Source organism: Macaca mulatta, chromosome 15 (genome assembly GCF_049350105.2).
Source record: "Macaca mulatta isolate MMU2019108-1 chromosome 15, T2T-MMU8v2.0, whole genome shotgun sequence".
Classification (NCBI taxonomy): Eukaryota; Metazoa; Chordata; class Mammalia; order Primates; family Cercopithecidae; genus Macaca; species Macaca mulatta.
This window is the reverse complement of record NC_133420.1, coordinates 46,516,764-46,541,114: the sequence shown is the minus strand read 5'-3', so window position 1 is coordinate 46,541,114 and position 24,351 is coordinate 46,516,764. Positions and strand designations below refer to the sequence as shown.

The 24,351-nt window shown below is 38.0% G+C and overlaps 1 protein-coding gene across 2 annotated transcripts in view; it reads right to left on the bottom strand.

Annotated features, from left to right (window-relative positions):
- The window catches only part of SHOC1 (shortage in chiasmata 1), a 105,586-nt gene extending 84,918 nt beyond the window's left edge, over positions 1-20,668 (bottom strand). Inside the window, 4 exon segments of one of the 2 annotated variants that reach the window (NM_001194305.3) lie at positions 2,814-2,998; positions 7,946-8,033; positions 12,899-13,022; positions 20,631-20,668. In NM_001194305.3, coding sequence (NP_001181234.3) covers positions 2,814-2,998; positions 7,946-8,010 — 250 coding nt within the window. In that variant the 5' untranslated portion in view covers positions 8,011-8,033; positions 12,899-13,022; positions 20,631-20,668. 2 annotated transcript variants of the gene reach the window in all.
- Positions 20,669-24,351: the final 3,683 nt, after the last annotated feature.

Below are 24,351 nucleotides of genomic sequence, written 5' to 3'. Positions count from 1 at the left end.
TTGACTCTTCCACTCTCACTTTTTCCAGCATAGACACCATTAGTTGGGGGAAGATTTTCCATGAGGTTGTTGTCAGGCAGAATGGGCAGGGTGGGGCATCATGGATGTGGAAGTTGGATTATCCTACCACCTGCTTGAAGTTTTTTCACTTCTCTGTGTCCCTAGGATCTGTCTCATCCTCATATTTGAGATGTGAGTTGTTGCTAGTGAAAATCTTGGCACTGTATATTCATTTTTGGTTTCCTGTATGAGCAGTGAAGCCAGCTTGCTTCTGTGCCACCGTTTTAAACCATAAGTATGATTACTGCTTTTTACTGTAAACTTTAACAAACTATTTGACTCTCTACACTATATGCATATGCAACTTTATTTATTTTATTTTTATTACTTATTATTATTATTTTTTGAGATGGAGTTTCACTCTTCTCGCCCAGGCTGGAGGGCAATGGTGAGCTCGGCTCACTGCAACCTCCACCTCCCAGGTTCAAGTGATTCACCTGCCTCAGCCTCCCAAATAGCTGGGATTACAGGTGCCCGCCACTACGCTCAGCTAATTTTGTATTTTTGGTAGAGACAGGGTTTCACCATGTTGGCCAGGCTGGTTTTCAACACCTGACCTCAGGTGATCCACCCGCCTTGGTCTTCCAAAGTGCTGGAATTACAGGCATGAGCTACTGTGCCTGGCCTAACTTTATTTTTAAAAATAAAAATAAAAGCTACATTTATATTTGCTTGTATGTTCCCACGATATCTAGAGGGATGCTTAACAGCTTCATGTATTAACAAATAATATGTGAACATTGTAGAAAAATTAGTAAATATCAATAAACCAACACCCATAAAAGAAAACCAGCAACTGTTTTATGTTTTAAAGATACGTGTTTTGAAATTATAATTTAGTAATTATTTATAATTCTTATAAGACATAGCATATTTACAAATCCAAAAATATACTATGTTTCTTTTGATTTAGACAATAAGACCAAAGTATCTACAAATCTGGCAGTAACTGATATAATTGCAAAGAAAATAAATAAAATTGAAAATCTAAATTTATAAAGTGATGTCCGGTGACACAGGACACCTGAGGAAATACAGGATATGGCATTTGGGAAATTCAAGCATATTTTCTCTCAGTCAATAGTTGATTCTAGCCAATAGTAGCTTCTAGTTTGCCACATTTATAATAGCTATGTTTGTGTAACCCATTCGTTTTTACAAGCCATCTCTTTAAATATACTCACATAAACTTACATATATTAGTTTATCCCCACAAAATTATTTAAAAATAGAAGAATAAATAATAGAAATAAATTAGAGAAGAAAACTTAAAATCATAAAAATTTTCTTTTTCTCCAGACAGGGTCTCACTCTGTTACCCAAGCTGGAGTGCAGTGGCATGATCATGGCTTACTACAGCCTTGAATGCCTGGGTTCAAGCAATCTTCCCACCTCAGCCTTACAAGTAGCTAGGACTACAGGAGTGCCACCACATCTGGCTAATTTTTAAAAATCTTTTTGTGGAGATAAGGTCTTGCTATGTTGCCCAGGCTGGTCTCAAACTCCTGGCCTCAAGTGATGTTCCACTTTTTAAGAGTAGACTTGGACTCAAAATTCAAGTCTTCTGACTCCAAATTCAGGCTCTTTCTATTACATCATGCTCTCAAGTTTTAGTCCTTAATACAACTAATCTCTGTATCTCTTCCAACTATAAGAGGAATTTCTCTCTCTATATATATCATCACACAGCTATTTGCCATTGCTGAAATTTTTATACATAATTTATATATCTACATAAAAATAACAGTAAAAAAATCAAATTATTTTTCATGTTGAAGCTATAGCATTTCTTAAATGATAGTAATAATTACACAATAGAACCTTAAGTTCTATAATTTAAAAAAAGAATAGGCTGTTATACATATAAGAAAGGCAATCCTCAGCAAGTTTTTACATGGTTGAAAGAATTCAACACCCTCTAGTAAGATGAGACATTTGGAATCAAGTTTGAATAAAATATACTTTTATTTTATTTTATTTTATTTTATTTTATTTTATTTTTTTGAGATGCAGTCTCACAATCTTGGCTCACTGTAACCTCCACCCCCTGGGTTCAAGTGATTCTCCTGCCTCAGCCTCCTGAGTAGCGGGATTACAGGTGCTGCCACCATGACTGGCTAATTTTTGTATTTTGAGTAGAGACAGGGTTCCACCATTTTGGCCAAGCTGGTCTCAAACTCTTGACCTCAGGTGATCTACCCACCTTGGCCTCCCGAAGTGCTGGGATTACAGGCATAGTAAGCCACTGTGCCCGGCCTACTTTTAATTATTTTTGACAGTATGTTTGTAAAACTGAGTATATTTCCTAACTTAATGCTGGAACTATTCCATCTCCACTTTGAACCTTGTTTTCGCATAAATCAGATGAGATTGAAAATATTTATTATGTTTTAAAAACTAAAATATAATAATCACTTTATAATATAGTAATTTAATATTACACTGGATTGCTATATCATGGGATCTGTAAAAGATGCCAATATCATTATAGCAGTATGTTGAAGGCATACTATGATCAAATCTCTGCAGGTTGTTTTGAGGCCCAGACAACTTAAACTCCAAAAATAACCCAACTTACAAAGAGGATTAATATGAATGAGGAAAGTACTGCCCTAATATGGTAAAACTTAGAGTTATGCAGGTGGATCTTTAATAAAAAATTTTTCATTCAAATCAAACAAAAAAACTCACTGAAATGAATATGTGTATATCAGTAAGAAATGTTTCACAACAATATAAAATAAATGTTTTACCTTGGTTCTGTTTTTGAAGTGCTGAATATTTTTCTAAACAACTGACAGGGGTAAAGACTTCATTGTAGTCCATGTGGGTGTATAAACTGACCTCCTCTACTTCAATTTGGGAGTCTGGATTTGAACTTGGAACAACTTCCTCAAATTCACAATTAATCTGGGTCACCATTCTTGTAATTGTTTTTCTGTGACAGTATAAAATTACTAATGTTATGTATGTCCTGTTTTAAAACACTTTTATTAGTAAATAATATATGTCCACTGTGGAAAAAATTATCGAATTCCAACAGACACAGAGAAGAAACATCTATATTCCCATCATTCAAGATGAATATAAAAATTGTGTAAATTTCTCAATTAAAAAAATCTTTAAACAATAGTGGACTAATGACAACAGTATTCTATAACCTGTTCTTTTCTGTAAAAAAAATGAAGCATGAACACATTTACATGTCAATCTATATACATTCACCTAATATTTGAATGGATAAATAGGGTATCAGCGAATCATAATTTATTCAACCAATTCTCTATTGTTGGAAATTTAAGTTCATTATAATTGTTTGCTATTATGAGCAACAATGCAAAGAACATCTATATGCACTAATAATCTCAAATAAATTTCTTAAAAACAGAAATGATGAAGTTAAAAGTATACAGATTTTTAGGTTTTGCCACACATGGCCAAACTACCCTTGTGCTGGATATTCAGTGTCTGTTCCTCAATAAAATTACCCAGCCTTTTATGTTCTGTTCTGTAACCTGGGAAGCTAACCTCTATGAACTAACCAAGCTTCCTTGTCCTCTGGCTTCTGGTTGGGTTCAGCCATGGAAAGCACTGGCAGAAGATCAAAGGTGAGAGAGACAGGTTGCAATATCATTCCTCCCAAATCCTTCTCTGTTGGGCCACAGTTTGGAATTGGCTGCACTCTTCCACCAAAAGTTACATCTTCTGTCAGACAGCCCTGCTCCTGTAGTCCTTACTAGGTTGGTAACTGCTCAGGCACCTTGTTCCTTCAATCTTAGGGTGGTAGCAACTTTGTAACTGCCCAGCAGGTTCACCTTGCCCGCTGCCTAGACAAAGCCAATTTATCAAGACAGAGGAATTGCAATGGATAGAGACGCAGAGCCGGCTGTGTGGGAGATCGGTGTTTTATTATTACTCAAACCAGTCTCCCTGAGCATTTGTGGATCAGAGTTTTTCAAGATAATTTGGCAGGTAAGGGCTTGGGAAGTGGAGAGTGCTGACTGGTCAGGTTGGAGATGGAAATATAAGGGGTGAGTGAGGTTTTCTTGGGGTCTTCTGCTCCTGTGTGGGATCGCAGAACTGGTTGAGCCAGATTACCAGCTAGGTGGTATCAGCTGAACTGTAGAGTGCAGGGTCTGCAAAATATCTCAAGCCCTGATCTTGGGTTTTACAATAGTGATGTTATCCTGAGGAGCAATTTGGAGACGGTCAGACTCTTGCAGCCAGAGGCCGCATGACCCCTAAACCAAAATTTCTAATCTCATAGTGAATTTGTTAGTCCTACAAAGGCAGCCTGGCCCCCCAGGCAAAAAGTGGGTCTTTTCAGGAAAGGGCTATTATCAATTTTGTTTCAGAGTCAAATCATACACTAAATTCCTTCCCAAGGTTAGTTCAGCCTACACCCAGGAATGAACAAGGACAGCTTAAAGGTTACAGGCAGGATGGCATCAGTTAGGTCTGATCTCTTTCACTGTCATAATTTCCTCAGTTACAGTTTTTGCGAAGGCAGTTTCAACTTCCTACTGTTGCTAGTCCTGAGGACATCTTTTTGGCTCTTTTAACCTTGCCCTTACCTGTTTCCTGATTGATACAGGTTTATCTGTATCATACCATTAGAATGGCTGGCATTACAAGAGATCTTCCAATAGATAAATATATTATTGGCAACTTAGTTATACATCCTAATATACGTTTTTCCTGATATCCTGGAATATTTCAGCCCTAATAATTCTCTTGTACAGACTGAAAGAACCAAAATCAATGTAACTCTCCAATTGGAGAAAAGACCAATTGTGTCATATCTTAAAATCACAGGCGGAGAAAGCTTTAGAATTTATCCTGTACTCTAAGAAAATACAAGGTAGAAGAAAAAATATTTTAACTCTTCCATGTCCGTATTATTCATTAAGATTATTGGTTCCTATGTGGATCATTATATACTTAACTTAGTGCTTACATAGGTGCTGTCTTTTTAAAATAAATGTTACTGACAGGGTCAGCACTGTATAACAATAATTCGTACTACAGTTTTGAGACTACCTAGTAAATTTTCTTTCCGTAGATATAAAAGATCTATGAAGATCAGTGTTTCCCAGCTCTCCTCATCTACCTCCCTGTCCAATATATTTATTCCCTTTTCACTGGTGCCTCCTCCTTTGCATAACCTGTAGACACTGGTCTTTCCCAGGTTTCTACCCTAGATTATCTTTGCTTTCCTTCTATATCATTCTTTTTGAGTAAGTTCATCTACTCCTATTTATTAATTTGCAAACTTAACAAAACTATTTATTGAGTGTCTGCAATGTGCTAACACCATTCTAGATACTGGGAATGGGGTGTTAAACCAAACAAAGTTCTTTCCTTCATGGAGCTTATCTGCTAACAGGAAGATAGACAAATAAGTATATGACATAATTTCAGGTGGTAAAAAAATGTTATGAATGGGCTGGGCACAGTGGCTCACACCTGTAATCCCAGCACTTTGAGAGGCTGAGGTGGGTGCATCACCTGAGGTCAGGAGTTCGAGACCATCCTGATCAACATGGTGAAACTCCGTCTCAACTAAAAATACAAAAAAACTAGCTGGGTGTGGTAGTGGGTGCCTGTAATCTCAGTTCCTCGGGAGGCTGAGGCAGGAGAATCACTTAAATCACTGGGAGGTGGAGGTTGTAGTGAACTGAGATCACGCCACTGCACTCCAGCCTAGGTGACAGAGAGAAACTCTGTCTCAAAAAAAAAAAAAAAAAAAAGAGAGAGAGAGAGAGAAAGATAAAGCACAGATACATGTGACAACATGGATAAACCCTGAAAACACTATATTAAGTAAAAGAAACCAATCACAATAAAAGCACATATTGTATGATTCCACTTACGTGAAATATCTAGAATAGGCAAATCAATAGACAGAAAGTAGATTCTGATTCAGTTAGTCCGTTTTGGAGCCTGAGATTCTGCATTTCCAATCTATTTCTAGGTGGTATTGACACTGCCAGTCCAAAGGCCTACTTTGAGTAACAAGATGCGAGATGATCTCTAAGATCTTTTTTTACCTTATGAAACAATAATTTAGTTTTCACCGAACTAGCCTAATTATTGCCTTTGCTAAATACTTATTGCATATTCCCGTGTCTATGCCTGGAGACATGCTGTTTCCTCTGCCCAAAATGCTTTCTCTCGAGTTAATTTCTCTTTGATTGCCCAGCCCAAGCTCAATTCCTACTTCTGTGAAGCTGACCTCTCCTAGTTACAAATGCACAGCTCTACCAATGTAACTCATAAGGTGAAAAGAGATCTTAGAGATCGTCTCGCATCTTGTTACTCAAGGTAGGTCTTTGGACTGGCAGCATCAATACCACCTAGAAATAGATTAGAAATGCAGAATCTCAGGCTCCAAAACAGACTAACTGAACCAGAACCTGCATTTTAATAAGATCCTCAGGGGATTCATATGTACAGTAAAGTTTGAGAAGAACTGATCCATCATCATCATACTGATAAAATGAGGGTCACAGGTAAAATGACCAGCAAAGTAGTTAGCACTTGACTTTTCCAGTCAAGGCTTAAAAGCTACATATTTTAATTCATAGTGCAGAGCTTTTTTCACTATACCTTTCTGTTTCCTCGCTGCTAGGAGTTTACTCATATGATACATACTTCTAATTGACTATATGCCTTGTAATAGATTTTATGTTGGTCATCCTATATTATCATTTAATTCTTACATTGTTAATTTTTTCTATGTTTTTTTTTTTTTTTTTTTTTTTGAGACGGAGTCTCGCTCTGTCGCCCAGGCTGGAGTGCAGTGGCCGGATCTCAGCTCACCGCAAGCTCTGCCTCCCGGGTTTATGCCATTCTCCTGCCTCAGCCTCCCGAGTAGCTGGGACTACAGGCGCCCGCCACCTCGCCCGGCTAGTTTTTTGTATTTCTTAGTAGAGACGGAGTTTCACCGTGTTAGCCAGGATGGTGTCGATCTCCTGACCTTGTGATCCACCCGTCTCGGCCTCCCAAAGTGCTGGGATTACAGGCTTGAGCCACCGCGCCCGGCCAATTTTTTCTATGTTTATCTATTATTTTCCTAACCTGATTTTAAATTCCTAGATGACAGAGATGGTATATTGGACTTCACTGTATCCAGAGTCTAGACACCTTTCAATGTTTTTTTGTTTCTTTTAAGCACAACTAAGGAAAATTTAAATTATAGAAACTTGAAAATGTGAATAATAACAAAATCTTTCCTAGGTCAGATCAGCATTCTGTGCATGAAGTGAAACAAAAGAGTAAATTATTAAATTGCACCAAAATCTCTACTTTATGTCTACCTTTACAATGTAGAACAGGTTAGATGTTCTTCTTCATATTATGCTCTGGGTTCCTATCTCTGTCATTGTACTTTGCACATTGTATTGTAATTATTTCTTTATAAAACTCTATTCCTTGTTTTCTTGTGTTCTTTGAAGGTTAAGACTATGTCTTATTCATTTTTGTATCTTGTATCTAATATATAGGATGATAATGAATATTTGATGAATGCTTAAATAATAAATAATGTTTTGACAAAATATATTACAAAATAGCCTTAAATCTGAATTTATAATATAGGAGGAAAAAAAGACTAATTTTAATATAACAGACTTTCTATAGCTACTTTCTACAGAAAGTTTACCAATTGATAAACTAATTGAAAGTTTACTAATTAAAAAAGAAGATATAAGTCACCCTTATTAACCACTCCTTTGTGGTTCAAATTAGGACCTTTTCTTCATATAAAAGAAGAAAATCCATGAAGAAATAAAGGAAGAGATTTTCCCTATTTAGGTATCTGGAGAACTTAGTGTTTATCTTCTTCTAGATGTAAAAGAGAAATTTGGAGATTAAGGATACATACTTCTCAAGGAAATCCTCCACAAAGAAACTTGCTTTCCATTGGTCCAAGACTGAGGTATCTGTCATTCCCGGAACTGAAACAGCTGAGACTAAAAAGAATAATGGTAAACATTAATCTCTAGAATTTTCTTTTATACTTAATTCAAGAAAGTCAAACATTCACCTTTTACATTATGATTTTATCTTCATTTGTTCACAAATGTATTTTTTGCCAAAGTGATACCTGATTCCAAATATTTAAATAGTCATCCTCATTATCATCAACCTACCCCTGCCCCTCAATCAACTACAGTTAGAACAATATCACATGAACATGTCACCTCATTTTATAGACTCTCTTTTGCTTATACAGCACTACTATTCCAAATAGTCCTTTTCAACTGCTCATGCTATACCTCATGAAACTTCTATTAACCCTTCCAGCTCAAGCTGATACATTCTCCTTGAAGGGCCATAATATTGTAACACTTGGAGACCGTATACAGTCCTATATTTAAAATTGTAGGTGGCGCGCAGTGGCTCACGCCTGTAATCCCAGCTCTTTGGGAGGCTGAGGCAGGTGGATCACTTGAGGCCAGGAGTTCGAGACCAGCCTGGCCAACATGGCAAAACCCCATCTCTACTAAAATTACAAAAATTAGCCGGCATGGTAGTGCATGCCTCTAGTCCCAACTACTTGGAAGGCTGAGGCAGGAGAATACCTTGAACCTGAGAAACAGAGGTTGCAGTGAGCAGAGATCATGCCACTGCACTCCAGCCTGGGCACCTGGGTGACAGAGTGAGACTTTGTAAATAAATAAATAAATTAATTAATTAATTAATTAATTTCTATGTGTATATAGCTTATCTCCCAAACTAGACCCTTGGTTCCTTAAGGAGAAAGACCATGTCATATACTACTGTCAGAATATGCAACTGAGTGTTCTCCCTACCACCAGTGTTACTTCTTACTAGTTTTGTTATCTTTAACAAATCATTTAACATCTAAGCCTGTGCCTCATTGAAAAATATGAAAAAAAAATACAAAAGTTTAGTGGTACTTTGGGGGGCCGAGGCGGGTGGATCATGAGGTCAGGAGACTGAGACCATCCTGGCTAACACGGTGAAACCCCGTCTCTACTAAAAATATAAAAAATTTAGCTGGGTGTGGTGGTGGGCGCCTGTAGTCCCAGCTCCTGGAGAGGCTGAGGCAGGAGAATGGCGTGAACCTGGAAAGCGAATGCAGTGAGCCAAGATCGCACCACTGCACTCCAGCCTGGGAGACAGAGTGAGACTCCATATCAAAATGAAAAAAGAAAAAAGTTTAGTGGTTAAGAGTACAGGTTCTGGAAACACTCTGCCTAGATTTTAATCCTTGGACTGCTATTTATTAACTATATGATATTGGGTAAATATCTGAATCTTTTTGCACCTCTGTTTTTTGTTTTGTTTTGTTTTAATGTACAAACTAGGAAGAATAGCCTTTTCAGAGTGTTGTTGTAAAGATTAAATGTAATGTGGCGTAATGTGGCATGCAAATTGCTTAGAATAGTTTAGGTTCCATAGCCAGTCCCATAACCATTGCTCTCAAAGACTCTTGATTCTCTTGCCTGTCTTTCTCTTCTACCAACTTAGGACAACCCCTACTCTACACTTTCTGTGTATGTACACTAAAACAGTTGAAAATTACTGGAAAAAAAATCACCCAGCCATGCTAAAGGAACTCATTCCAAATTATGACTGTAAATTTCAAATGGCCACCCAACATTGACAGATGATAATAGTATACCCGTTAATAAAACTGGCTTTCTTGACCACAGATGAGGTTAACAACAACAACAAAAAAGAAACAAACAAAAACAAAACTGGCTTTCTTGCTCTTTAAGACAGCTAATTCACACATTACCCCTTCAAATCTTTAGTGTTCATTCCATTATCCACTTTCAGTGTATGACCTTACCTTCACATAGAAAACTGATACAGAGAACTACCTCATTTTCCACCACCAATTCTACCAACTTACTGGCATAAGTACCTACAAACCCTATCTTCCTATCTACACAGGGGAAGAATTATTTTAGTTCCTACTGAATACTAACTTCTCTAACTGTGCTCTTGATCTTATCCCCTTTTACTCCTGTTATCCTTTTTCTTTCCTGCATTGTCTTATTCTCTTTTTACCAAAATTGTTTCCATTGGCAAACATTTTACAGTCTGTCTCATCCTGTATTGTTTAAAAACCACACATCAAAAACAAAAAAGAATAACTCTTTACTCCACTTCTCCCATAAGTTAGTCCATCATTTAAAAATTTTTCTTTATAGCAAAATTCCCCCAAATATTCAAATTCACTCTCTCACTTTCCCACTTCCCATTATCTTCTCAACATACTCCAATCATATTCCAATATATTCCTATCACACTCCAAATATATTCCAATCATATTAATAACCAATATTCCAGGGAAACCACTCTTGTCAAAGTCATCAATGACCTACATTTAGTCAAGCTAATGGTCAACTCACTATCCTCAGATAACTTGAGCTTTTAACACAAGCCCAATGCATTGGACTACTACTACCTTCTTGAAGCACTTTCTTCTTTAGAATTCGACGCCAGAATCATTTGATTTTCCTGTCTTGCTTCTTAGGTAACTCCTTTTACATCAGACTTTTAACTGTTGGAGTGTTCCAGGGCTCTGTCCTAGGCCTTCTAATCTATTTATACTCATGCTCTCAGTGACTTCATCTAGTTTCACAGGTTTATATGTAATTTGCATATTGAAAACTCCGATTTGAAACTCCAGCTTGTGAAGCAGGTTCACTGTGTACTGATTACCAACTTGTCTGAGTATGGTGAGACAGAATACCCATACACAGGAAGTTACATGAAGCAGATGTATTACTTACAGATAGGTAACAAGGGACAACAGAAGCCTAGAATTCATTGTGAACTGGTCCTGTGAGTCTCAGGAAAGCTGCCCAGGGCAAATGAAGTCTTCATGTGCCACAATTGCACAGCAGCTGAAGAACCCCAGAAAGCAGTCCACCTGGGTTTGATGTTCTGAGGTCAAAGGACGTGCTGGGCTAAAGAACTGAAGGACAGAGCATAGGCTGCTCTGGCTAGCTCCTCCTTTATCTCTGAATGTTGCATTCCCAGCACATTTTATAGTTATTCTTAAGAACTTCAAGTGAGAAAAGGAGGCCAAGGCCACCCAGAGAACTGTCCTGAGCAGCTGCGCTCAAGATTAATATAACCAATTGCCTTCTTAATGATTCCATTTAGATGCCTAATAATCTGGCCAAAGCAGAGTTATTGACTCTGGCCACAAATTGGCTTCTCTATAAGCCTTTCCCTATTTTAGGAAATGGCACTGTCATCTACCTGGTTTCTCAGGTCAAAAACCTAGAAGAAAATCTTCATTATTCTATTTTGTAATACCCTCACTGTTGACAATTTGTAAAATAAGCTAGATTTTAAGCACATCTCACATCTCCATTACTATAAGCCTTGTCCAAGACACTATAATATTTTATCCAGAGTTTAGATTCTGGGCTACTAAAATAGCTCCCTGATAGATTTCCCTGTCTCTACTCTTGACTCCTAATCTGCACCCTTTCTATCCTCCAGACAATCATAACTATCTTTCTACAGCATAAATCAGGTTATATCATTCCCTTTCTTAAAATTGTCCAGTGACTTTCCATATCCACAATTGTCTTAGTCAGTCTACACTGCTGTAACAAAAATAGCATAGACTGGGTGGCTCAAACAACAAACATTCATTTCTCACAGTTTTGGAGGCTGGGAAGCCCAAGATTAAGGCACCAGAAGATTCAGTGTCTAGTGAGGGCCCACTTCCTGGTTCATGGGTGGCTGTCTTCTTACTGGCCTCACATGGCAGAAAAGTCAAGGGAGCTCTTTGGGGTCTCTTTTATTAGGGTACTAATCCCTTTCATGAGGACTCCATCCTAATCATCTCCCAAAGGCCCCACCTTCAAATATAAATTTAGGGGGACACAGTCAGTCTATTGCAGCTGTAATAAAAAATAAATAAATAAACAAACTCCCTGTTATGGCCTACAAAGCCTTATTCAGAAATTGCCTACTTCTCAATCCATTTTTCATTACCCAGTCACAATAGCTTAATTTTCTGGTCTTTACACACATCAAGTTCATTCTTGAGTCAGGAACTTTGCATTTGCTTGAAAGGCTTTTCCCCCATATTTTTCATGGTTGTTGCTTTCTCACCATTCAGGTCTCAACTCCAATGTCCTCCTCTTCAGAGAGACATTTCCCTAACCATCTTAGGAAACAGCACTCCCTACTCCCGCAATTTCATATCACTTAGCATTACTGTCTCTTCTCTATATATTTATCAATATCAGATACTAGTTTACATATTTAATGGTTTTATTGCTGTATCCTCCTTACCAGTCTAAAACCCACTGAGAGCAGAGACTACTTCTATGTCTTTTAAGTAACTGTGTCCTTAGTACTTATAACAGTGTTTGGTACATAATATATACCAAGTAAATGCTGTTGACTGACTTGACTCCTCCAAGGAGGCTACTTCTTTACTATTCCATGACTTGATAGAAACAAAAAACTATTTTGTACATATATGCTTAAAAATAATTTTATATTCAGTGTGCCATTACAACTTGAAGTAGGCCTCAGATAGTCAAGAAAAATTCTATTATAATAAAACAAATGTTTACAATGTTAGACTATTTTAAGTCTTCATCATCTACATATCTTTTATTTGGTTCATTCATATCGAATATAAGCTTTCCAATTCCTTATTTAGTTACCTAGATTCTATAATAAAAATACTACGTTGTTAACTTCTTGGAATTCTGACATGCATAGATGCAATGAAATTAGTAAAGCATTGCATATTCTTAATAATTTGCTGTGCTAAACTCTGAAATGGCTTTTAAAGCACATTTTTAAGAAATGAAAACAAACATACCTCTTGTCCATGGCCTCCTAAATTTATTATCAGTAACTGCTACATGGTAACTTTCATCTTGATATAAACATGAAGGAATTCGAAGCAATAAAGCATCTCTGTAAAACTTCTTTCTAACTACATTCTGTGGAAGAAAGAAAGATTAGAAAATCTTTTAACATATACTATTTATCTATCAATATTCAGAATATATTAAAATTATACTTTGAAACTTATGTGATATTTCTTTAAAAGTAATACATGCTCCTTATAAAAAACAGGCATACCTAATCCCAGCACTTTGGGAGGCCGAGGCAGGCAGATCACGAAGTCAGGAGATCAAGACCATCCTGGCTAACACGGTGAAACCCCGTCTCTACTAAAAATACAAAAAATTAGCTGGACGTGGTGGCAGGCGCCTATAGTCCCAGCTACTCAGGAGGCTGAGGCAGGAGAATGGCATGACCCGGAAGGCGAAGCTTGCAGTGAGCCGAGATTGCACCACTGCACTCCAGCCTGGGCAACGGAGTGAGACTCCATCTCAAAAACAAACAAACAAACAAACAAAAAACAACGACAACAACAACAACAAAACAGGCATACCTCACTTTATTGTGCTTTATTCTATTGTGCTCTGCAGATTTTTTTTTTTTTACAAATTGAAACTTTGTGGCAACCCTATGATGAGCAAATCTGTCTGTGCCATTTTTCCAAAAGCATGTGCTCACTTCCTGTGTCACATTTTGGTAACCATCCCAACATTTGAAACTTTTCCATTATTATTCTATCTGTTATGATAATCTATGATCAGTGGTCTTTGATGTTAGTTACCATTGTAATTGTTTGGGGGTGGCATGAACTGCACCATATAAGATAGCAAATTAATTGGTAAATGTTGTGTGTGTTCTGACAAAACAGCCTTCTGTTAGAAGAAGATGCCAACAAAGACTTTCATAGCCAGAGAGAAGTCAGTGTCTGGCTTCAAACCTTCAAAGGACAAGCTGACTCTCTTGCTAGAAGCTAATGCAGTTGGTGATTTTAAGTTGAAGCTAATGCTTATTTACCATTCTGAAAATCCCAGGGCCCTTAAGAATTATACTAAATCTACCCTGTCTATGATCTATAAATGGAACAACAAAGCCTGGATGATGGCACATGCATTTACAACATGGTTTACTGAATATGTATTAAAGGCCCCTTGTAATATCAGTAGTGGTTTGATGTATTCTCCTACAGATATTTTTTCTAGGTTAAGCTAAAACACATGTGTAAGTACTTGACAAAAAACGGGATCACATTATTTACATATCACTTAGCAATGTGCTTTTTTTCACTAAACTGTATAATGTGGATGTCTTAACTTTTGTTTTATCTTTGCATTATTTCCTTTGTTACAACCAGCAAATTCATTTCTAATTTTTAAAAACATATCTAATAAAGGGAACTGTTTCTTTAAAGGAATGTTAAATCAGTTAATAAGTTTGTAAATGAGTCAGTGTTCTCTTTAATTTGGCTCTGCCTTTACTTTCCAACTTTATCTTCCATTACTCTAACTAGTCTCTCTAAATAGACTAGTCTCTTCACTACCTCCCTTAATGTTCAGTGGTCACTCCCTGGTTAACACCATGGTCTACACTGTACCTCTGAAAATGTCCTGTTATTCTTCTCTATCGAGATCCAACTCATCTTTCAAGGCCTATCTTAAGCAATATCTCTTCTATGAAGCCCTTCCCCAGTGATTCTCATTTCTCACATAATTCATTATTCTATGTATTTGGACAAATGATAATTTCTTGCATTATTTCCCAAGACTTTTTAATGTTTGCTGAAGTGTTATAACATATTCAGTAAGAAGTCCTTATTATCCAAGGATAAGTGGTAAAGAGAAAAAGATTACTTATGGTAATTTATATCAAATAAGGACCAAAGATTCACAGTAAATAGGAAAACAAAAAAAAAGGCCGATTAGTATTTAATCTAAAAAGTGAAAGTTATAAAAAGTTTCATAACAAAATTTCATTTATAATTAGTTATAATTATTACTTTTTGTCGTAATTTTCCCACAAACTGTATTATATGATGATATGCATGATACTACTCATTGCTTTACCTTTGATCATGAAAAAAATATTTTTAGAAAATGTTTGAAGATTTTCCCAAGGCATCTCTGACTCCTTTGATATTCAAACCATTCTCTTTCTCTTGTCTGTCAACTGATCTAATTTTGCATGATCTTCATAATATCCTTACTTGTTATTTAAGTGGTTCCTCAATACTGTTTTCACGAACTTGACAAAGTCCTGCATCTTTTGCAAGATTTGCCATTGATTAGTATTGTATTTGTATTATATCACAGAGTGTCGTATACCAGCAGAAACCAAAATACCATGGGCAAAAAATAAGTTTCACGATGTTTGAATACAGACTAATTTTGCAAGTGGCCAATACATATGTTTTGTTATGATGACTTTTGATTCCTACCATGGATATCTTTTAACTACACATTTGCTTCTCTCAGTTATGAGGGAATAATAAAATCAGAAGATGCTTGCATGTGTTTCTCATTTCCTGTAAAATGTAGCACAGTTTTGTTATACTGGAGTAATTTTTTTCTTTGGTAGATGGGGTCAGTGTTACAAAGAAAAAAAATTTAACTTGTCAACTAAGATCGTAAGAACAACAGACTGTTGAATGACAGTTATTCTATTTAGTTTCCTAACAACATGTCTGGGCTCAAAATTTAGCTCTGACAATTATAAAAGCTATTTAACTTATGTGGAAACTAGTTTTCTAACCTATAAAATTGTAAAACCTGTAAAATAATAGTATCTGCCTCACAAAGTACTTATGATGATAAAATGATAGTAGGATAGTGCAAAAGTAATTGCGGCTTTTGCCATTTTAATTAACTAATGGCAAATTAACGGCAATTCCTTTTGCACCACCCTAATATAATCCATCAGAAGGGTAAAGGATCTCCCACAGAAAGTGGTCAATGCATGCTATTAGTATTATTTTATAAAGATAACTGGGATTCTTTTTTCTCCACTCATTTCAAGAAAGATCACTCCAGATTGTTAGCAAAATCACCCTAAACTTGTCAAGAGTTTCCATTTTTTTTCTCCTGACAGCTTTGGATTCATTTTAATTGTTTGATTTTAATTGTTTGATTATTTTAATTTAATAATTTCCCTCCAAAAGTGGCCTTTTTTTTTTTTTTGAGATGAAGTCTCGCTCTGTTGCCCAGACTAGAGTGCGGTGGCGCAGTCTCTGCTCACTGCAACCTCCATTTCCTGGATTCGAGAGATTCTCCTGCCTCAGCCTCCCAAGTAGCTGGGATTACAGATGCCCACCACCATGCCCAGCTAATTTTTTGTATTTTTAGTAGAGACGGGGTTTCACCATGTTGGCCAGGCTGGTCTTGAACTCCTGACCTCGTGATCTGCCCACCTTGGCCTCCCAAAGCGCTGGGATCCCACCGCGCCCAGCCAAAAGTGGCATTTTAAAGATACTAAATGTGGAAAATAATTTTCAATAAATCTAAAAGTAATTAGACTATTAAACAATCTAAGGATTACTGCAAAATTATCATAAACAAGTTGAGCATCCTTAATCCAAAAATTTGAAATCCAAAATCCAAAACCTGTTGAGTACCAATATGATGCCACATGGGTGGTGAAGATATTGGCACTTTTGCTTTTTGATGGTTAGTTCAGTGTACACAAACTTTGTTTCATGCACAGAGTTATTTTAAATATTATATAAAATTACCTTCAATCTATGTGGATAAGGTGTATATAAAATATAAATAAATTTTGTGTTTAGACTCAGGTCCCATCCCCAAGATCTCATTTTATATATATAAAAATATTCCAAAATCTGAAAAAAAATCAGAAATCTGAAATACTTTTGATCCTAAGCATTTCAGATAAGGGATACTCAACCTATATTGAATGTAGTTAACACTTTTTACATCATAATTGTCAGTAAATAGACAGTAAGCCACTAACACTCTACCTCATATAAATAGTCTATTGCATGATATTTCAATGCTGAAAACATATCTTCTTTCTTTCAAAGCAGTGCAAACTCCAACATCTGGAAATACAAAAATTAAAATTAAACATTGGTAAAATAGCAAGTCAAGTGCAGAAAATCTCAATCACAAAACTTTGGTTCACTCATTTTTAAAAAGGCTCTGAATGATAATCATTGGTAAAAAATAATATACATTACTATAATTTTAAATCTAATATGAAAATAATGTATATTGATATAAAATTGAATATTTTCTCTTATTGTTTAAACCATATAGCTGTTAGCTGGTTGGTGGAAATATATTTAATGTGATCATTTTGTCACAAAAGAGGTTGAAATTCACAAGACTGCCAGAGTGGTGTTCCCAGAATAACCACATTTCTCAAGTGGTCTTGAAATTGGATAACCAAGGGGAGAACTCTGTGCTGAAACAGTGGAGGATTTGGAAAATTGGGAAACAATTCGTGAAACTGTTTCCATTCTCTCACTTAGAAAATAAGAAGTCTAAAGCCTAAATTTTCTAGTAGCTCGCTCATTTGGAATAAAGCAACTATGGCATATTGGTAAATCAACAAATCCATCTAATGAAGCAATAAGTAAAATTTAGAATGCTGAACTTGTCCGGGATGGTTCTCATTTACTTGAGAACTCAAGGAATTACAGCTTTGAAGTTACTCTAGGACAGAGTAACTTCTGTGTAAAACTTTCAGTAAAACTTTCAGAAACTTTCAGTAAAAAACTAAAAACAAACTTTTAAAACAATTCAGGCCAGGCGCATTGGCTCACACCTGTAATCTTTGAGAGGGTTACAAAAAAAGAAAGCACTTTGAGAGGCTGAGGTGGCAGAGCACTTGAGGCCAAGAGTTTGAGCCCAGCTTGGTCAACATGACGAAACCTCATCTCTACTAAAAATACAAAAATTAGCTTGGCGTGGTGGTGCACACCTGCAGTCCCAGCTACCCAAGAGGCTGAGGCACTAGAATTGCTTGAGCCTGGGATGTGGATCCAGGTTGCAGTGACTGACCCAAGATCACACCACTGTACTCCAGCCTGGGCAACAGAGCCAGACTCTATCTCAAAACAAAAACAATCCAGAGCACAATTAGTTTATTAACGACTCAGAAGGATTTTTGGATATTACAATATGTTTTCCAATTAAAATGAGACACATATGTTATCTGAATTGTCTTTAATAGTGTTAGATTCTGTGGTGTGGAGAATATATAGTGTGGCCACTCTCTTTCACTCCTAAACAAGACCAATGTGGCATTATTTTACTAGTGGCTACTTCTCTAAGAATATTTCCCATCATTGCACCTCTATGTCTTTTCCACCCAGTGTATCACTGATCTTTCAAGCAAATATTGATTCTAGAATTTCCATTTCTTGGTGTTGCACTTTCAGAAGAAACTGATCGTCTCATTCTAAAAGACATGTCAAAAAGTTAACAACAAACTAAACTCTACTGATTGTACCCATTCAGCTTATTGTCAGCATTTATATTAACTTTTCTTTTTTTGTGAAGCCTAGTATTTCTATTAGCTTCATATTTATCACTCTCACCAATTACCTTAAGAAATAATTACTTTTCGGCCGGGCGCGGTGGCTCACGCCTGTAATCCCAGCACTTTGGGAGGCCGAGGCGGGCGGATCACAAGGTCAGGAGATCGAGACCACGGTGAAACCCCGTCTCTACTAAAAATACAAAAAATTAGCCGGGCGCGGTGGTGGGCGCCTGTAGTCCCAGCTACTCAGGAGGCTGAGGCAGGAGAATGGCGTAAACCCAGGAGGCGGAGCTTGCAGTGAGCCGAGATCGCGCCACTGCACTCCAGCCTGGGCGACAGAGCAAGACTCTGTCTCAAAAAAAAACAAAAACAAAAAAAAAGAAAATAATTACTTTTGTATTGAAGTCAACCACTGAAATTCATGCTAAATATGGACTACTTAATAAGATGCCATATGTTATATACATGCTTAGAACCCCATTTATCAAGTTTATTTCATTACAATACAGATATCGAATACATCTAATAGTGGTGGGTGGATGCAAAAAAGATAGATTGCTCTTATTTCTAAAACCAAAGATACGGCAGAAACAAACAAAATCATGGTTAGAGAGTGGGGAATTTAAATTTATCTAGTTTTGAATTGCAGCAATTCTCAAATTTTTTTTTTTTTTTTTACCTTTTTCTAAAGATTTTCTCTCATGCTACTTCCTGACTGACATCTACTGGGCCAAAATGGAAATGCACACGATAATGAGGTCAGGCACAAGGCCAGGAAGTAAGCTTTCCCAAGATGATGATGATGATGATTAATTAATTAATCAAATCATTTTTTGAGACAGAGTCTCCCTCTGTCCCCCAGGCTGGAGTGTAATGGTGCGATCTCAGCTCACTGCAACCTCCAGCTCCCGGGTTCAATAGATTCTCCTGCCTCAGCCCCCTGAGTAGCTGGGATTACAGGGGGATGCCACCTTGCCCGGCTATTTTTGTATTTTTAATAGAGACGGGGTTTCGCCATCTTGGCCAGGCTGATTTCGAACTCCTGAGCTCAGGCAATCCTCTCGCCTCAGCCTCCCAATGTGCTGGGATTACAGGCTTGAGCCACCATGCCAGACCCCAAGGTTATTTAAAAGCACTCACAGGTGAATGTGAATCTTTGGGCTGGCTCCCCACCTCTCCCCACCAGTCTAAGGTATCAGGAGCTTTCTGCCTTTTTCACTCCCTCGCATAAAAACCGCACTTTAAACAACCGTAAGATCCGCCGGAAGCGGTGGCTCACGTCTGTAATCCCAGCACTTTGGGAGGCAAGGCGGGCGGATCACTTGAGGCCAGGAATCCAAGACCATCCTAGGCAACATAGCAAAACCCTGTCTCTACAAAGAATACAAAAATTAGCCTGGGCCAGGTGTGGTGGCTCACACCTGTAATCCCAGCACTTTGGGAGGCCAAGGCGGGTGGATCACTTGAGGTCACGAGTTTCAGACCAGCCTGGCCAACATGGCGAAACCCCATCTCTATTAAAAATACAAAAATTAGCTGGGCATGGTGGCGCCCGCCTGTAATCCCAGCTACTCGGGAGGCTGAGGCAGAAGAACCGTTTGAACCCGGGGGGCAGAGGTTGCAGTGAGCTGAGATCGCACCACACTGCACCCCAGCCTGGGGGACAGGGTGAGGCTCCGTCTCAAAAAACAAAACAAAACAAACAAAAAAAAGCCGGACATGGTGGCGGACGCCTGTAATCCCAACTACTCAGGAGGCTGAGGCAGGAGACTCTCTTGAACCTGGGAGGCAGAAGTTGCAGTGAACCGAGATCACGCCACTGCACGCCAGCCTGGGCGACAGAAGAGCGAGACTCTGTCTTAAAACAGACAAAAGCATGACACCGCAGAGAAAGCGAGGTGCACTTATTTTCCCTTATTGTTTAGCCCATATGACTTCTAGCTGATGTTTTTTCTCCTGACAGCTGTGGATTCATTTTAATTGTTTGAAATCCCACCAGCATCTCTGAGCCCTTCACATCTTCTATTCTCGGGTTAAGTGGACGGTGGGTCTGAGGTTTTGTCTCTACAGAGCCACATTGGTGGGGCCTCACAGATGTGTTTTCCTGAGATTCCTGAGCTGCCATACTTCTTTGGTCCCACAGGACCTTTTCTTCCCCTCAGCCCTCAAAAACACCCTCTCACCTGCCTTCAGCCTCTCACGGCTCCTACCTGAGGTAAAATCGCCACCTGCGAGGTCTTCCTGGGGTAAAATTCGCGCCCACTGGACACGTGACCGCTGAGCCTGGACTCTGTGCTTCCATTGGCCAGACCAGGCCCCGCCCCTGGCCCGCCCCTTGGGCTCCCGACACTTCTGTCGGCGAGTGGGCACAGCCTAGGGAGCTGAGGCTTGTGGGGTCCGAGGCTGCAGCCTGGGCAGCGCCGAGGTCCTCGGGAGTGAGCAGAACCCTTGTAGCACTGGGCGGAGTGTGACGGTGGAGAAGTCGGCGTGAGGCCAGAAAGAGCTGGGTGTGCGCATGTTCTCACTCATAGGTGTGAACTGAACAATGAGATCACGCGGACTCAGGAAGGGGAACATCACACACCGGGGCCTATCATGGGGAGGGGGGAGGGGGGAGGGGGGAGGGATTGCATTGGGAGTTATACCTGATGTAAATGACGAGTTGATGGGTGCAGCACAGCAACATGGCACAAGTATACATATGTAACAAAACTGCACGTTATGCACATGTACCCTACAACTTAAAGTGTAATAATAATAAATAAATTAAAAAAAAAAAAAAAAAAAAAAAAAAAAAAAAAAAAAAGAAAGAGCTGGGTGTGAAGGGCTGGGAAGACCACTCTTTGGGAGTGACGGCTCCATGTTGTTAGCCAGGCCGGGCAAAACGCGGCAGGGTTAGCAGGAGGGCGAGGGCAGAAGCCTTCCAGAGGTAAGGGTGGGAGGATTTAGCAATCACACAGATTCAGGGAAAGAGGAAGGCAAGAGGGAGGAGGCAAATGTGCCTCAGAGGTCTGGCTAGGTGTGGGTCATGGCTTGGTAGCAGAAGAACTTTTGAGGAGGGGTTAGGAAGATACTGCTTTTCAATTGGCGCAGGTGGATTTTATACCTTAATTAAAGCCACCCCCTTACATACACACATTTAAGTATCACTAGACTCGCCTGATAAGGAATAATTATTCTTTCCTCCATATTTCTTAACTCCCGTCTTTTCCATGAAACGGCTTGGCATTAAACTCCTTCCCAGAAGATTGCAAGAAGTAACATGCATTTATTTATTTTACCAACACATGGGTGTCTTTTGTGTTGATTGTTCAAATACTAATGGTGAAATGTCAGTGGGTAAGTCACTTTATTTTCTTAAATTACTTCCTTTATTTTGTACGGGCGTGTGCAGTTTGCTTCAGTTATATGGATTTAATGTTTGACAATAATCAGTTTTAAAGATACTCACCTAACATTGAAGTGCATTAATTATCCTGTGTTCTTGGATGTCTACCTTTTATTAAAATTAATTTTAAATTAAATATCTTTGTAAAAGTTTAAAAAAACTGGCTGGGCATGGTGGCTCACGCCTGTAATCCCATCACTTTGGGAGGCCAAGGCCAGCAGATCACCTGAGGTCAGGAGTTGGAGACCAGCCTGGTCAACATGGTGAAACCCCATCTCTACTAAAAATACAAAAAAAAAAAAAAAAAAAATCAACCGGTGTGGTGGCACACCCCTGTAATCCCAGCTACTTGGGAGGCTGAGGCAGGAGAATTGCTTGAACCTGGGAGGCAGAGGTTGTAGTGAGCCAAGATCATGCCACTGCACTCCAGCCTGGGGGACAGAGCAAGATTCTGTCTCAAAAACAAACAAAAAAAACAAAAACCAAAAATAACACATGCTTATCCTCACTATAACCAGGAAAACCACCCAAAGATGTATACAGAGAAAGTAATCTCCATTCCCACCCCAACTCCCAGGTAACCAGTATTAACAATCTGGGTTGATTCTTCTCACATTTTGTCGTATGTTCATACAAATTTATTCAGATATGCATATACAATGTTGATTGGCTAATTATATATAAAAATTAGTACTTTTTAAAAATAGCTGTATAATATTTTATGGTAACTACATGCCATGATTTATCTAAACATTCCACTACTGATAGATTAACAGATTGTTTCCAGTTTCCTACCTTGACAAATAATGCTGCAGTAAGAATTCTTGGACATATGCTCTTGAGTACTTTCTGTGGCATAGATTTGTTTTGGCCTGCTGGCTCAAATTGTAAGAGCATTTCAAATTTAACAGATAGTGCCATTTTTCCTTCCAAAAATGTGTAGCACTTTACATTAACAGTACCAGAAAGGGATCATCATTTTCCTGAATACCCAACAGTACTGAATATATTGCTCTTCAGAAATTTTTGCCAGGCCGATACATGAAAAATTCTGTCTTGTTTTAATTTGCGTTTCTCTAACTACTGCTGAGATTAAACATGTTTTAGATGTTTACGAACCCTTTGAATTTCTTCTTCCATGAATTGTCTAATTATGCATGTGCCTGTGTATGTGTGTATATGTGTATGCATCTGTATGTTTGTGTGTGTATGAGATCAAATGATTTTCCTACTGGGTAGGTTGTCTTTTTGAAAATCTAGTGTAAAGGTGCCTTAGTTAAAATCAGGCTTAGCTGTATAAATAACAGAAAATTCCAAAATAATATTAGATATATTTCTCTTTCATGTAAATGAAGTCCAGAGGTACAAAGGTTAAGGACTGATATGACACCTCTGCCCCACTAAGTCCTCCGGGACTTAACTTCCTACCAGCTCATTTTCCTGATATTTCTGTGTAGTGGTCCTTGTTTTCATGGTCTCAGGTGGCAGTTTCTGTTTCAGGAAGCAGAATGGAGGAAGGCTGAAAAGCAGCAAAGGCAAAAGGCACAATGTCTTTTTATATATATGTAACTTAAATTGTAAAATATAATGTTCACATAGAAAAGGAATGTTCATATAGAAATATGATGTTTACATAGAAACTATACCACAATGTATAGTTATAAAAATTATTTTAAGGAAACATCCATGGAGCCTCCCCTCAAGTGAAGAAACAGAGCATTGGAATTTCAGAAGCCCGCTTTTCCTTTCTAATCACAACTCTCCCTAGAGGAAGTCTCCCTCTAGACCTAGAGATTACTATAATTCTGACTTTATGGTAATCATTGCCTTGCTTTTCTTTAAAGTGTTTCACCCAAGTATGCATTTCTAAATGACATAGTTTGCCTATTTTTGAATCTTGGTGTTTGTGTTACTTTGGTTCTTGCTTCTTCCATGTTTATTGTATATGATGATTCAATTTCATCAATTTCGTTCAATGTATTGTATATGATGATTTCAATTATATATGATGATTAAATAGGATACAATAGTATCCTATTTTATAAACATACTTCAGTTTATCCATTCAACTGTTGATGGACCTTTGGATTATTCTAATTTTTGTCTATTACAAAGAATGCTACTACAATATCCTTGTATATGTATCCTAGTACACATATATGTTTCTCTGGAATATAGATTTAGGAAAAAGTTTTGGATTATTGAGTATACATATCTTCATATTTATTGACTAACACCAAACTGTTTTCCAAAGTGATTATACCAATTCACATACCCATCAGTAATATTTAACAGTCTCTACTGCTCTATATCCTTACCAACCCTTAGCAATTTCATACTTGAAAATTTTGAGATCTAGTAGATGTCTAGTTGTCTGTTAAGGAAGTTTCCCATTAGCTGCCACATGACTCTTCTGCTTACATCTCATTTGCCAGGCCCCAGTCACATGGTCACATTTAGTTGCAGTAAAGGCTGGAAGGTGCAGTGTTCATTCTGAACAGTTGCATGCAGAGTTACGATTTGGAGATTCTATTATTAATATA